Raw genomic sequence first — 12,081 nt, 5'->3', positions numbered from 1 at the left:
ATCCTGTCATCAGAAAATAATCTCTCACAGTAATGTCACAGGATACCTGCAGGTCAGCCACATGAATATTTGTTCTAGTGACATAAAAGAAGCAGCTGCAAGATAAAGAGTTCTGGCACTAAGAGCTGCTCAGTTTAGAAAGGGTTTCAGGGAAAAAAACACCTGTCAACTGGCAGGAACAATATAAAGTTAAGATTGAACTAATTTATGCCTGCTAGTTAGATTCCAGTGGGCAATTGTAACATTGTAATTAACCATATGCAGCTTCACAGAATTCCTAACAACAGAACTACACAAAACTTGAAGGTCTTCCTCCTTCAAAAAATGCAAGATACTGTGAAAATGGTAAAGCAAATGACAGAAGCAAAGAGAAACTTGCAGCTAAGTAATGAAATCGCTGTATGAAAGCAAACTTCTGTTTAACCAGAACACTGCACTGACTGTAAAGTGGCACAAAGCACTAAAGTTCCAGTTCCATCAGTACAAAATACTCAGAAGAGATTTAAGAGTAATTGCCCAAACTGTAGCAAGTAAAAGAAATCAATAAAACAAGCTATTTCTCTATGAAAAGTTTCTGCTACCACAACTCAACTAATGTTCTTACAAGCAATTTAACAGCTGGTAATTGACTTCTGCATGTACAAAATCAAATTGAAATCTTGAAGAAAATCCAAACCACAGAATGAATTGTCTGGTATTAACTCCCAGTTTGGCTCTTGCTGCCTGTTTTCATTTTAGCTCAGAAACAGGTAAGTCTTCATGCAACATACCAACCACACAACCAGGCAAAGGTCTCGTCACTGAGGGGATAGGGGGCAGGGGGACAGCAGGACCAGGTTATTCTTCTTACCTTTTCCTTTATCACATTCTATTAGAAAGAAAAATAAAAATAAAGGATGGAATTAGGGCCACACTGTCTCAGCCTTGAGAAGCCAACTGTATGTGAAAAAGCACTTGAATATCCCATGATTCCTAGGACAGATCACCTTGCATCCTCGAGCACTCCCCAGTATAAGAGACAAACCCATACAGAGTCCTTGCAACTTTTTTCTATTCCAGTACCTATAATGGATGCAGTGCCATGCAGCAGAGCTTCCTACATTGCTGCTTGTTTTGAAAGTTTCAAGGGGTATTTTTAAACATGAAATCATTGGTTCATTTGCAAACACCTACAGGTTACATACCCAATGCACCAGACTCTGCCTGTAGCGAGCAGTTTTCTTTAAAAACAGGCCTACTTTGGTTTGTGGGCTTAGTTGGAATTTTTTTGGCTTTTTGTTTAAGTGTTTTGGACTTACATGTGAATCAGCAGATCCAGTGGTATGTACTGCATCTGGCCCTCTGACCTGAGGAGAGAATGAGGAGGAGGTGAGGCACACAACAAGAAACAGACAAACAACCTCTGGGGGGGGGGGGGGTTCCCAGTTCTTGGAATGTGAATTTTCATTTCAATTTCAACATCCAAATACAAAAGAACAAAGATACCTATAATGTATTTTAATGATCTATCTGACCTAGGTCACCTCAGGAACAATGTCAATATAAGGCAAATAAGGGACAGACCTAAAGATAGACCATTAAAAAAAAATCTCAATTTCCACAGCTGGATTTTATAAATACATCAGTAATGGCACCACTGGGGAAAAAAGTAGGTTAGTTACATTGCATCTTCAAGAGTTGTCATTAAAGACTGTCAAAGATTATATTAAGTGCTTGATTACATTTGGCTTCCTATAAAATAATTTCCAAAACTGTTTTTACTATACTGTGCATAGATGGAACCTGGCCACCTCAAAAACCACAATTTGTGACCAGGTACTAATTGGTGTTATTACTTTAAACCCTAACTGAACTTTAACACCTAAACCAGCATATACACAAAATCAGATTTTAAGTGAGCTTAAGTGATGGAGAACACACCTTTAAATTACATAATTTTATAAAAAAATTATAAATTATAAAATTATATATTATAAATTATAAAAAAATATAAATCACATAAATTCCAGAAAACCTGACATAACATCTACTATTAAGATATTATTGCCTGATGCACAATTCATACCTTAATTGAAATTTAAGTCAAAGTAACACATTTCCATTAGCTGAAATCTGTTCATTAGTTACAGAACATTAGCATTTCTCCTCATTACCAGGAGTTTATAGTTTATACCACAAATAGTAATCTATGATGCTCATTTCCAGTCTTTCAAAATCAACAAGCACCAAATCCTACTCTAGAAGATCATTTACTAGGCCTTGTTTTTATTGTGCATGCTGCTTTTTCATCAGCTAACACAGAGACCTTTCTAACAAGTGTATTCCTATGTTATACAGTAAAATCAACTTAGAAAAAAATGCTCTTCAACAGAAACCAGAATTAAGTGCACAAAGGCAGAGTGCAACACACAGATATAGCCCTTGCAAGGGAGAAGCAAAAGGCTTCTAGGAATATGTTTGGAGGTTTTTTTAAGAAAGATAGATGGGGCAGGGAAAAAATGGAGGGAAAAAATCATGTCTTACTCTCAAGGACCTCCCAAATCCCCTTCCTTGCAGCACTGTACATGACTCACAAGCCATCTTTGCACAGAAGCCAGTAACAAGCTGAGTTCACATACAGCACTAGCAGTTCTTTAGAATACACATGGAAACAAATATCTCAAGTATCTTTCACTAATGCCATTCCCTGCAAACTTCTCCTCCTGTGTACTTGGTGCTGGATTTTTTTGTGATCCCCAAGTGCCTGTGGCACTCAGATCAGTAATGTGCTATGCACAGGTCTCCAGACTGCACAAATGTAGCCTAAGGAAAGCTGTCCTCCCCTCAAAACTTTATGAAAGTGTAGCCCAACATCACCCAGATAAAAGATGCACACTATGCAAAAGAATGCCAGAGCATGGGAGCAGCATTCCTCCTGCCACCCTGCGGCAAGCAGCACAGCAGCTGCACTTCAGCCTTCCAACAAACAATCTGAGAGCTGCAGTTCAAAAATCCCACTCAAAGGTGGAGTGTACAGTGCTGTCTGCCTTGGTGTGCTGCTCCAGGAAAAGAGTTTGTCTGGCAACAGCAGAAAGGAATGGCCACTTCCTGATTCTCCACATCTGTTCAATTTATGGAAGCTTTAGGTAGTGACAGCTCCCAACAGGGGTGGTGCTGAAGCTGCTCATAGGGAGGACAGAAACAAAACATTACACAGAGTAACACTGGCAATGCTCAGTACAGTGACAGATTATCCTGAGGAAGAACATAAAAAGAAGCAAGACACTAAATCTGCTTCTCCAGCAGCAAGCAGATGATACTGCTCAGAAAGGCTGCAGTGCATGGTAGCACACAGAGATTCTGTGGCAGTCCAGTGGCACTCCCCAACCCACCAATACAGACCAGGACACTGTGGAGCCACTGAACATTAGCTGAGCAGCACAATTTCTATTAAGGGGCACTCAGAAAACTTCTAAAAGCAATTTTAGCTTTCAGACCAACTGTACCCCACAATAACTAGCAGCTTTGGAGAGCCATGTCATCTTCCTCCTTCCACAATTCTTATTTTTAAGGTCCTCTCTTTCCTATGTATAAATTTAGTTCTACCTTTGATACTGCTCCTGACCAACCAAGAAACTATTCTGACAAAGCACAAGATGAAAAGGTTCCTGACAAAATTACACATTGCTATCTGCCAGTTTCCAAACAGCAGTTATTTTAGAAATCACAAATTCTCCCAGCACTGCACTTTGCATCCATCTGCACTCCTTGACAAAAGGGGCCATTTTGTTTCCTTAGGAGTCAGACCAGCTGCTCTGACTCAGCGGAATCCGTGTCTCTCTAGCAGAGGGAAACATTTTAGAAGATGTTGCCCACCTGTGTTGAAATCTAGAGCAGGATCATTTTTTCTGTTCTTATCACGTCAAGCAGCTCAACTGAACCTAACTGCTGAAAGAAAGACACACAAAGCTCTGCCCTACACATGATGAGATGTGAGGACAGCTCCCTTGTGTTCAAGATGCCAACAGAAAAAATGCAGTGAATCCAACTTTCAGTCACTGCCAGCAGACAATTGACAAATGCCTTCTTACCCCCAATTCACTGCATCTCTGCATGAAAATTATCTCTTTTTTTTTGTCCTCAACCAGACTATTTTACAGCTGGATCACTTTTTCCATCACTTTCACGCTGCACATTTGTCAAAGCATGTGCCAGCACAGCTGAAGTGTCATTTCAGCAGCCTGCATTAAAATACAGCCCTGTCAAAGCCCAGTCCTGGAGGTCAGGTCACCCAAAGCTGAGTCCAGACAACTTCAACCTCCAACAGAAAAACCAAAACCTTCAAAGAACCATACAAATGATATTTATGACAAACTTCCATGAAAATGCCAAAGCAGAGACATCTCTGAGATTCTGATCTTTACATTTTCTTCTAGCTTCATGGAAGCTTCCAAGGAAAACAGAGAAGAAAACAGCTCTCTGGAATCTTCCTTCCTGCCCACAGCTCACATGGCCACAAATCCAGCTCTTCATGATTTCTCCAGACTTAAAAATCTCTCAGTAAAACTGGCACGATTGTGTAATTTCACAAGTATTTAAAATACGCTGCATACAATAAATATTTTTTTTAATTAACACTGATGTCATTTAGTGAAACGAAGAGCAACAAAAGCACAAAGACTGCCAATAGAACCCAGGAGACAATCTGTGGTCCTCTAAATGCTGAATGATATTTTTACAACTGTAATTGCTACAACTTAAAACATAAATGAAAGCCCTGTCCTTGAAAGAACCAATAGCTTCAGGGTGAAATGTGTAAAAGAAACTGCTGAAAGCCACTCCTGCCCTGTTTCAACACCTTCCACTGATCCTGCCCCCACAGTGGCCACACTGAACTCCAGCACTGCTCCTGGTCTAGCTCATCACCCACCACAGGGAGAGATGGGGAGCTTCAGCCAAAGCATTTCCCAACTCAAAGCAGCAGCCTGCTGCCCAAATCATGCCAAATCAAGCAGAGAGGACAATGCTTGGTAGGGAAGAAGTAGCTAAGGCTGGGACTCCTTGTGTCAGCACTGACAGCAAGGAAAAACAAATGGGAACACATAAATTAAGATGTCAAAATTCAGCTAAAGGAGGGTTCCAGGTTGCCTTATATTTTTTATTCTTCCTTTCTCTCTAGAAAGTGAGTGCTTGAAAACACCTGCAAATTATTTCACAGCTAATGTATTTAGTCTTTACAGTTACTGGAATAATACAGACTGGAATTAGTTCCTATCAGAGTAATCATAATTTGCAGACACAATAGCAACTGGACTGTGGCATTCTCCAGAAGTATTTGTACACAATGGTATTCCACTAGAACCTTCAACTCAGGTAAGAGGTCCAGCTTTTGGGATGAAAAAGGGAAAAGTACAGCTTGGTCCAAGTGGAGTATTTCTTCTGCATATGGCACCCATTTTGGACAGCAGTCTATGTACGAGCAGTGGCCATGCCAGACAGTGACTATTCTCAGAAGATACAATAACAAAATCAAAGAGTCACTGAGCAGCTAAAATTTCATTACATAAATAACTGAACATCTGTATCTGTCATTTCAGAATCATGCCCTACACTGATGTCCTGTGCAGTCTTTAGCAATGTCTATTTTCTATTCTTTAATTATCTTTCTTTCCTATTTGGATTTCTGGAAATCTCAAGCACAAATCTTGCTATTCTAATCTCAAAGTGCCAGAGGAATAGTTAATGCTTTTGCAACACATTTCACATGGGAGACTCTCAAAGTTATTTAGCAGCTGCCAGCATCACACAAAGCAGCTGCCACCACAGCAATGCAGGCACTGGGGGCTCCCTGAACCTGTATCACCTCCAGCAACGCTTTCCAGTCAGTGAATCAAACAAACAATGCCTGCATGACAAAAATGGCATTTTACACTACATATATATATATATATATAAAAATGGGTCAAATTCAGTACTTGGACAACAAGACTGAAGAATAAATTTCAACCATTCTGAAGGGGAGAAATTATTTTATTTCAGGCACTAGGTCACAGCTCCTCACAGAGCACAGAAAATAAAAGGTCACTGTGTCTTTCCAGCAGGTATCTAGAAGCCAGCAAAGGCACTGAATTAGAATTGCCACTGAAACATATCCTATGAGTCTGTGAGATACATAAATTATTGTATTTGCAAAACAAATGTAACTTACAAAAGAAGCCTACAACTTCACTTTTAATTATGCAAGTAAATGAATCCTAAAATTATTAAAAATAATCAAAATGTCTGATAATCACTTCATGAAATGTAGCAAAATGGTTATTTGCTCAATTGCTAAACCATAAACATTCTCAATACACGTTTTAATCCCTGTATGAATAAACTAATTAAAACAAAATAATATTTCTAATTTCAATACCATTTCTTTCTGCAGACATCTGAAAAGTACCTCAATGTATATCACAAGCACTTATGGAATAATAAAACAAAGGTACCAAAGGGGAACACACACTGTTCAGCCCCCCAGTATTTCCCAAGATTTTTTTTTTTGGGAAAAAAACCCCAAGAGATAGGCATGTCTTATTTTATTTCACTTTTCAACAGAAACATTCTCATAGATCCAAGTAGGTATTATCCCTGTTTTCTGTGGCACATAAAACAATACTGACAAGAAGGAACAAGCCAGATCTAGAATGTAAAGTGGAACATGGCAAGGATGTCTGGAGGAATGGGGAACAGAGGGGCGAGGGGAGTGCACAGAGGTGGCAGGGGAGGTACAGATTGTCCTCAGCAGGCCCTGACAGATGAACACAGTCTGACCTTGCATTCCCTACTGACTTCCATGGGATGGAAGAGTTAACTGCCTGAACCTACCTCTGCAGAACTGACATCTAGGACAGAAAACAATTCCTATAAATTATTACTGTATATTGAAAAAAAAGAGTATCATCAGTACAGAAATAGCAAATGACAAAACACAAATAGCCTACAATGTAAATGCAAAAAGAAAGGAATCACGTCTGGGTTGGTGTTCTGTACCATGCTATCAGCTGCATTCATCAATAATTAAGTATTCTATTTCTAATTATACTTGAAATCCCAAAATGTCCTATTCCCTGAAAGCCACTGCCCACAAATTAAGACCTATTTTACTACTGAAGTTTTCTGTCCAGCTCTTATTTGCCATTCCAAGCCAAAAGCGAGATAAAAAAACGTTTCTTGGCAATATTTGGAATAGATCTTAAAAGAGAAACAAAAATAAAACGCTCCTACTCTAATAACAACTGAGTAAACATGCAAAGACTTTAAGTAACTACACTTCATTACCAACTGCATTAATTACTACAGCTTCTTGGCAGCAAAATAAAATTTTAAAAAACTAAGTAATCCTGGTCTTGCTTAATAAAAAGATGGGCAAAAATTATTCATTTATAGCACTGGAAATTCCTGAGCCATAACACGGCTTTCTCTTTGAATGACATACACACTCACACACCAAAACCTGAAGCATTTATATAGTTCTGACCTAAAACCTGAAACGAAAGTGAATGGAAGGGAGCAATCCTCAAGCCATCAGCCGCCAGCGCACCCCGCAAAATACCTCACCCTCCACCCTCCCGGGCGGCAGGAGCGATGCCACGAGCGCAGGCAGCTCCGTGCTGTGACCGCTGGTTCCAGAGCACAGCTCTGGGCCAGGTTTTCCAGAGCTGCTGCGCTACCTGTGCTCCTGGGCTGGAAATCCACCCAGCAGAACTACAGGAAGTAAAGAGGGTTCAGGGAAAAGCGCGGGGAGCGCCACAGCAATTCTACGAAACTTGTAATTTCATCGCGCTTCAAAAGAACCCACTCCATCTCAATTCGTCGTTTTCCTTCACGCTCGCGAGTTGGAAACTAACCCTGCGCGGGCTTCAGCCCACGTGGAGGGAGGGCAATGAAATGAAAGCCGTCGGTGGGCACGGCTGGGCTCGGGCATTGCGGGCCGGCACAGCGCCGCCGCCGAGCCCCGCGCCCTCCTCGGCCGGGCCACGGGGACAGACACGTGCCTGGGGCGGTCTCGAGGAGCGGGCGTACCCCGCAAGAGGCCCGGGACCCCGAGCCCCCTTCCCGCCTCCCACCCCGTCCCGGGGACCGCGGTCACCCCGGGCTCAGAGCAGGCCGCGCCGCCCGCGCCTCGCCGCCCCGCCGCTACCGGGCCCTTCCGCCGCGGCAGCGGGCCGCGGGCCGCGTTCCCCGAGCGCAACGGAGCGGGCCGCGGGCCGTGCGTCCCGAGGCGAAGGGAGCGGGCGCGGGCCCGGGGCGGAGCGGCCTCACCTTCCCGGCGGGTTTCTGCGAGCCGCCGGGCGCCTTGTCCGCCATCTTGCCTCTCCCCTCGCCCAGCCCTGGCGGCGGCCGAGCGAGCGCCGATCCCACCGAGCCCGCGAGCGGAGGGCGCGAAGCCGATGGCCGAGTCGCCGATGGCTCCCCCCCGCCCCCCCGGCGAGGCAGGGCCGCCCCGTCCGCAGGCAGCGCTCGGCCCCGCACGGTAGCGACGGGAAACGGAGCGGACGCCGCTGGGAACAACCCGGAATGCTGCACCTCAGTGAGAAAAACCCTTCAATACTGAAAAGGCTAACACAGCAAATCCTTCCTTACTGGGTTTGATATTAGACTACAACTGCAAGTGTATTGAAGGCTGTTTAACTGGGGATTATAACCAGCCGTCACATCTATGATGAGTCTTGAATCCCCGTGCTTTCATAGATTTTCAGAGTGGAATATGCAGGGGCTGAGATAATACTTAAGGAAAAGACAGGAAGATACAGAGAAGTTAATGAAAGCTTTAATCCACCACCTGCCGACACTCCCTGCCCTGTGAGCGGCAGGAGGGAGCAGGGCCTGTGCTAACAACCGCTGGGGCAGCGGAGAATGAAGGTTCCAGAAGGGAGGGGGAAAAAAAAGCAAAAGGAAAGGTTGTAGAGGGTAGAGGTAACTGCAGAGGGCTGGAAGTTTATAGAGGATGGCAAAATTCTCAGGAAACCTCACCGGCTGCAGATGTGCGTCCAAGTGTGCAGGGACATAGTCTGGTGAGAGCTGCTGCTCTGCCCGCAGCCGTGTCAGGGCGACGGCTCAGCTGCGAGCACGTCCATGGCAGTGTCACCGCGTGTCACCAGCACTGAGCAGGCGAGTCAGGGCGGACACGGCACAGCGGCGCGGCAGCGAGGCTCACGGCGGGCTGGAGAACGGCAGGAAAGTGTCCCTGAAGGGCGGAGGGCGCGGGTCAATGTGCAGGAAGAGCAGGGCGGGCAGCAGGAAGCGCTCCCTGGGTTTGCTACCCCGCAGGCGCCGCCAGGGGGCAGGCACGGCCCGTGCCGAGCGCCCGCGTGAGGCGGCCCGTGCCACGTAACGTGACTCCACCCGGAGTCGCACAAAAAATGGCAAAATAAAAAATAACGATCCCCATCGTTCCTTAGGTACGAGCCGCTTTCCTCCGCAGTTCGGTCTGCAGCTGCAGCTGAGGCAGGGAGAAAGGCCTCGCGGCACCACGCGTTTCTCCGGCTGCTGGAGCCGCCCTCCGCAACCCAACGCGGAATGTTCCGGTACCGGCGGGGCGGCCGAGGGCCCGCAGAGGGAGGATTTATATCGAATACACCGGAGCAACTGCAGCGATAAGCGCCTGCTGGCCCCACGGCCGTGGACACGGTGCTGGGTCCCATCTCCATCCTAGAGGAGCCTGCACGGCTCTCTTAGATAAATTTGAGGAGGAATCACTGAGGCTTGGCAGGAAGGAGGGGGAAATCAAACCCATTGACAGGCACAACTCCACCAGTCTTTTTTAGGATATTTTGAGCCCCAAACGTTCCCATAGAGGAGTCCTTCCACATGAAGGGATGGCGTTGGTCAAGGAGCATTATGGATGGATTAGGCAGGATTTATTTACTGCTTCAGAATCCAAGCCAAGCCCTTCTCTTCCCCCATCTTTCTCCCTGTTTACTTGAGAACCATTTCACTGCCTTGCAGAGATACAGGATTAGTATAATCTGTGACCTGCTTTTGGGATGGTTTTTAACATATTAGTGCAAACAGGTGCAGCAATAAGTTGAAAGCAAACCAGCTGTGGAACTTAGGGCTACAGGAGAAGACACTAGATGATGCTCAACTCTGCTGGGACCATATTAATAAACCTGGCATGAAAGATGACTGACACTTCTGGATAAGAAACAGACATCTAACTGGAAAGAGGAATGTGCCTTTGGATGAGAAGAGTTTCGGGGCAAATAATGTTTAGAAAATTTGTGCTCCATTTGGCCTCAATCCCTTAATTTTATCCACCTCATTAATCCATTTTAATTATCCACCTCATTGTTCAAATCCTCCTCTTACTGCTTAGCCTCTACGCTCTTTTGTAATTAATAAACTGCACCAAATTAAGAGCATCACAATCCAGAGCATGCTGAGAAAAACAGGAAAGAAATAGTTAGAGTTTCAAAGGTCATCTCTAAAGATAATTTTTCAGAATGAACCGTACTCCTCAATCTGTGCTATTTATAACACATTGCAATAGTACAGTAGCACTTGTATACAGTTAGTGAATGAGAACACATGTCACTGTTTTGGGCTTCATGGGAAAGCAAGGGCAGGAAGGAAAGGAAACAGTGAGATGCAGAAATCCATGGAGAATTAATGCTGGAAAGGGTAGGCTAATAATAATAATAATATTTAAAAGCAAATTGTAGGCATTTTTCATTATAATGCAGTAGGTCTGGTTGCCTGCAGATCTGGGAATTGTTTATTAACTGTAGTCACAATGACAAGTATCATTAAGCAATATACTTGGGAAAATCACGAATTATCATAAATAATTAACACTAAGCTACATTAAGTAAACCACATGCTGCAGTGTGTCACACTTGTCTTTCTGGCTGCTTTTTTCCCAGCTTTCAGATGAAAGCTCTCCATTGCTCTCACTCCAGACCAGGGCACAGAACTGCTGCAATTCTTTAGCAAACGTGGGTGTGAGGAAAAGGGAGAGGAAGGATTTCGGGTGCTGTGGAAGTTCCCTACCCTGTGGCAAAGGAAGCACGTTCGAGGACATGAGGCAGGCAGATAGTGAGTAGGACGGGAGTGTAGCTGCTGGGCGTACAGGTTTGTAACTCTGTCGTTTCACACTTTCCTGTGCAGTTTCACAGAGTGACTCACGGATCCCTAAAGCCACCGGCTGTGTGTGTGTTCCCCGGTGCTTAGGCAGCCGTCTTCCAGCTTCGTCCCTTATTCCGCCCTCCGCCTCCTCCGCCAGCGAGGGCTCTCAGAAGAGGCAGCGGCAGCTCCGCCGGCCCCGCGGGTTGCTAGGGAGCGCCGAGCCGAGGGCAGCAGAGGCGGGCAGCCCTCGGCCGGAGCACAGAGCCCGGCCTCAGCTGAGATGCCTTAGCAGGGACCACCGCAATAACGAAAAAGAGCCAGAGGGGCTGTCTGGGAGAGGGCAGTTTGCCTCTCAGGAAGTCTGGACTTGCTGCCACTGCTCTGTCTGCTCTCTGTCCCCCGGCAGGAGCCATCTCTGTGTTACTCCATCTCTCAGTGCTGGTGCTTTACCTTCCCTAAGCTGTGACTCCTGCTCTACTCCTGCCATTCAGCAGCTGCTTTCCCTTCCAGGACCCCGCTGCTCTCTCCTCAGACACGTCTTATCAGGGTTCTTCCTCCCCCTGGGATTCCTCAAGCGATGAGGCGCGTTACGCAAACCAGTCACAGGGGCAGCATCTGACCTGCGCCGTCTGGCTGAGAAGGGTCGGTCATTTGCTGTGTAGTTTGCAGGCACTAGTGCAAGTATCAAATGAAGGCTTAATTTCAAAAGTTCTCCTGCAGCTTCTTGTCAGAGAGAATTAGCCTACGTGGCTAGAATCCAGATGTGCACATCTATCAGCTGTTTTGAAAGCATGGAAGTTCAAGATGAGTGCAATGCCAGTCATTCCTTCGCCATACTGAGAGTCCCTCCTGTCAGGTTACTAACAGTGAGTAGCAATTTGTGCTCTGCAAAACACTCCCACTCTGCACATACAAACAAAACAATTTCTTAGTTATGCACTTTGTAAGTGAGGGTTCAGTTCTGCAACCCTTGCAAAGGACAAGCTGTAC

The 12,081-nt window shown here is 45.3% G+C and overlaps 1 protein-coding gene across 10 annotated transcripts in view; it reads right to left on the bottom strand.

Moving 5' to 3' along the window:
* The window catches only part of U2SURP (U2 snRNP associated SURP domain containing), a 50,419-nt gene that overhangs the window by 34,004 nt on the left and 4,334 nt on the right, over nt 1–12,081 (bottom strand). For 4 of the 10 annotated variants that reach the window (XM_071437634.1, XM_071437635.1, XM_071437638.1 and 1 more), the window contains exons 1-3: nt 8,287–8,405; nt 1,299–1,346; nt 851–868 (exon numbers count right to left, since the gene is read on the bottom strand). In XM_071437634.1, the coding sequence (XP_071293735.1) occupies nt 851–868; nt 1,299–1,346; nt 8,287–8,331 (111 nt within the window). In that variant the 5' untranslated portion in view covers nt 8,332–8,405. Of the gene's footprint in view, nt 1–850; nt 869–1,298; nt 1,347–8,286; nt 8,406–8,997; nt 11,965–12,081 lie in introns of those variants that run through there. The other 6 variants (XM_071437636.1, XM_071437640.1, XM_071437642.1 and 3 more) reach the window with 5 other exon arrangements.

This window comes from Agelaius tricolor, unplaced genomic scaffold, assembly GCF_023055355.1.
Source record: "Agelaius tricolor isolate 1412-34295 unplaced genomic scaffold, bAgeTri1.0.p SCAF_12, whole genome shotgun sequence".
Classification (NCBI taxonomy): Eukaryota; Metazoa; Chordata; class Aves; order Passeriformes; family Icteridae; genus Agelaius; species Agelaius tricolor.
Note: the sequence above shows the minus strand (reverse complement) of the source record. Positions and strands in the feature narration are given on the sequence as shown.